Genomic DNA, 3,464 nt, shown 5'->3' with positions numbered 1-3,464 from the left:
TGTCAGTTCTTAAAGCGAAATAATCTAATTGTAGAAGAAAGGTTGTTAAAAACACTTCCCCCTCGTGTAAGAGAGCGTTTGCAGGCATGCTCAGATAAGTCCTAAGTTTAAAATGAAACTCTGCATCATTGCATTCTACAAGTCTTGCTTAATATATCTCTAAAAATCTGTATATGTAGAGAGGAGTGAAGGAAAGAGAGCAATTTACAAATCAGTCTTAAATGCATTGAACTGAGTCGATTGTATTGGAAAAGAAAATTTTACTTAGATTCAAATAAAAGATGCAGCCTTTTACAGGTAAACATGTTTGAAAATTTTAGAACATGAATTGTTGTTTAGGTTCTACTGATTGAAATAATTCAGCTAAATGTTTATGGTAGTATTGATATGGAAGAGGTGATTGCCTGGCTATAGTGAGAGTGTATATACTTTTTTCCTATGAGAATTTTTTCTGTTGATAGTGATGATTTTAAACAGTTTCATCTCCTGCCATATGAGGTCTAAGAACTGTCTGGAATTAGTTTCTAAATATGAATTCTTCTCTAACTTAGGATGTATTAAATTAAGAGCTTAAACTATTTGAGCAGTTTATTTGCATGGGGTATACTGAAAGTAATTTTTCATCATAAGTTAATTTTTAAAAGCTTTTGACAAGTACTAAGCATTAATTCTATAATTGTGGAAGATGCCATTTGAATCTTACTATTAAATACCTAGAACTGGTTTCAGCATTTTGTCTTAAAAATAGTAAATACAAAATTAATTGTTGCCTAGAAATTGGGAAGAATCAGAAGAATCTGAAGTGACTGTTGTGCGCGTGTCCTAGAGAACCAATCTTACATTACTGATCTTCAGAGACAGTGACGGCAAACAGAACACAATATAGTTGCAAAGTTGTCTTCGGTATGTTGTGAGCATCACAGGTTTTAGTGTAGTGTATGTTTCTGATTAATATTTTTTTAACTTCTCATTACTGACTGCCTCAGTGCAGCTTCTCCACACCCAGTTATTGTGGAGAGGATGAAGGACATTTGTATTAGATAGGGACAGAAGGACACAGATAAAACAAACTAAATAATCACACATCTTATATGCACTTAGGAGGAAAAGACAGGAAGCATTATAAGCTTTGCCTCTTCTAGGGATGTAATAATTTCATAAATCATAGTGGTGGGATAAACTCTTATGCCATCCTTAATACTTGCAAAACTGGATGGAAATAAAACGTTTCCTGACTTCATTCTTCTGCTGTGCGCTGTTTTATTATATTTGAAGTCTTAATTGTCATGATGTTTATCATGTTCACTAAAAACATAAGTTATGCCCCTGGGGAAGGAACAGGTTAGCATGCTTTCCAAAAACATACTTTAAAACTTTAACATAGTACGAAACGTTTTGGAAAACAAATCTCAATTATGGGATTAATAAACAGATGAAGTAAACTGTTCCCTTAATGACTTTGTGTTCAAGAAATGTGCTAACAGACTGTATTCCAGTTTGTAATAACAAATCATCACAGATAAAACTAATTTTAGTATTAGACTACTTTTAGTCATCTCTTGCTCCCGTTCCACTGCCAGTTTTGTGGAGTGTGAAGTTTATTTTGAAAGAAAATGCCCAAACAAATCTGATCAACATGAAAGTAGATGTCTTTGCAGGAGCAGTGCAAGAGGTGCATGTTTATCCACTGTACTGATGGCATTCCAAAGACCTTTGTAGTGGGAGCACTTTTCTTCTCAGGGAACCAAAATGTGGTAAAACTATTGCTTTCTGTGTAGTTCTAGAAATGTTTAAACTGGTTAGTTGTGTTTATGTGCAGACTAGTGCTGCTGGAACAGTGTTTCATAATGTCCGTATGTAACTCCTCCAAACTCTGTCAACTAATTTTGAGTTGTATAACAGTCCCATAGGAATTGACATAGTTCACCAACAGAGCTAGTACATGTGATTAAACCACAGTGCATTGATTTACACCCCTGTGGCAAAACTTGTGTTAATAATTGCAATAGGCCTGTCTGGACTTCATAACTTAACATTAAAGAACACTTTATGCCAGAATTTGATATGTAATACTTGCAGTCTAATAATTTATATCAGATTAAATGAGCATTTTCTTTAAAGCTTTTTTTCTGAATTGGAAGGCTTTGTTGAAAAAGTTAAATCAGCAAGTAACTGACTTGGCCAATAGCTTCAACTTTTTAAGAATGCATCAGTCCTTTTACGTAATCAGTCAAACTGATGAAGGCAAATAATTATCTTAAATGTGCATTTTACACTAGTTCTGTCAGGAGTGAAATAACAGAAATAACTTGGAGAAAGGTACTTCATTTCTAAAATGGTAGCTTCAAAGGATTTGAGAAATTACCCAAATGCATAATTAATAGTAATATTGTTTTATAGGCTAAATGGGTTACATTTTTTGCAGACTTTATTTTGTCACTCTGCACCCCCTCAAGAGGGTTGGATTATTTTAGCTGCATGTTTGGGTGTTTGAAAAACACCCAGACAAAAGCTGGAAAGTGTAAAGGCTATAATGTCTAGCCTTGCTTTCAAACCACAGTGTGCCTTTACTATCCCTTTTGTACCATGAAACCTAATCCAAGTGCTTAGAATTGAGGGTGGAGACAAGTGTAACCCTGAATTCCTTGAATTCACTTCAGCCATCACCTTAATACTCACTATTTCTTCAAAACAAGGGAATTTTCAGGGAATCAATTTATGAATCCACTGTCAAACTTTGTACAATAATACTGTTGGCAATCTAGTCTTTGTATAAAAAATAATTTCCAATCAAAAAAAGGCTTTTCAACTTGTTTGTGTTGTATTGTGTTTAAGAACTTTGTATTGTGACCTTCCGTATCATCAACATTTTGTTTAAAGATTAAATTTTTGTTTGCATTACAATTCTACGAACTGTTCTTTATTTTTTGTAAGAGATGTTGCTTTTAATGCAAAGCTCAGAAGTCTGCTTCCAGCTATCTGTATCTGTGTGGTAGCAGGTCTATCTTCCACAGGAAAGTGTGAAGATAATGAACAGTAGTGGGAAATGAACACTATGCTCCATGTCAAAACAGTTTTCATATTCTGGACTAGGAGAGAAGTTCTTGTGTTGATTTAGAACTAAGCTTCCTTCTTAATTGTTGCTACAGAACCTTTTCCAAGTCTCCCACTTCGATTTTTGTGAGCTGGGTAAGTATCAAATGCAGACTGGAATTATACTGGGAGAAGCAGGTTGGCAATGATTCTCTTCCCAGCTTGGCACATACAGCTGTTCTGTGGCTAAACTGCCATAAATAATGCTGCTTGTGGTAAATCATGAATGTATTTCAAGTATTGCACATGATGAGCTCAAACTAGCTCATTTCTCTTGAAATGTGAGATGATACCTGATGGCTTTTTCTGTGGGCCTGGGTTTGACTCCATGTTTTTAAGGAAGAAGCTCAGATATGAAAGTAGTGTTACAT

General features: G+C 34.7%; 1 protein-coding gene across 1 annotated transcript in view; it reads left to right on the top strand.

Moving 5' to 3' along the window:
• LRRC8B (leucine rich repeat containing 8 family member B) overlaps window positions 1-2,904 on the top strand; it is a 20,514-nt gene extending 17,610 nt beyond the window's left edge. Inside the window, exon 6 of the mRNA XM_017729939.1 lies at window positions 1-2,904. Coding sequence (XP_017585428.1) covers window positions 1-23 — 23 coding nt within the window. The 3' untranslated portion in view covers window positions 24-2,904.
• The last annotated feature ends 560 nt before the right edge of the window (window positions 2,905-3,464 follow it).

This window comes from Corvus brachyrhynchos, unplaced genomic scaffold (genome assembly GCF_000691975.1).
Source record: "Corvus brachyrhynchos isolate BGI_N302 unplaced genomic scaffold, ASM69197v1 scaffold101, whole genome shotgun sequence".
NCBI lineage: Eukaryota > Metazoa > Chordata > Aves > Passeriformes > Corvidae > Corvus > Corvus brachyrhynchos.
This window is presented reverse-complemented; position numbering and strand designations above follow the sequence as displayed.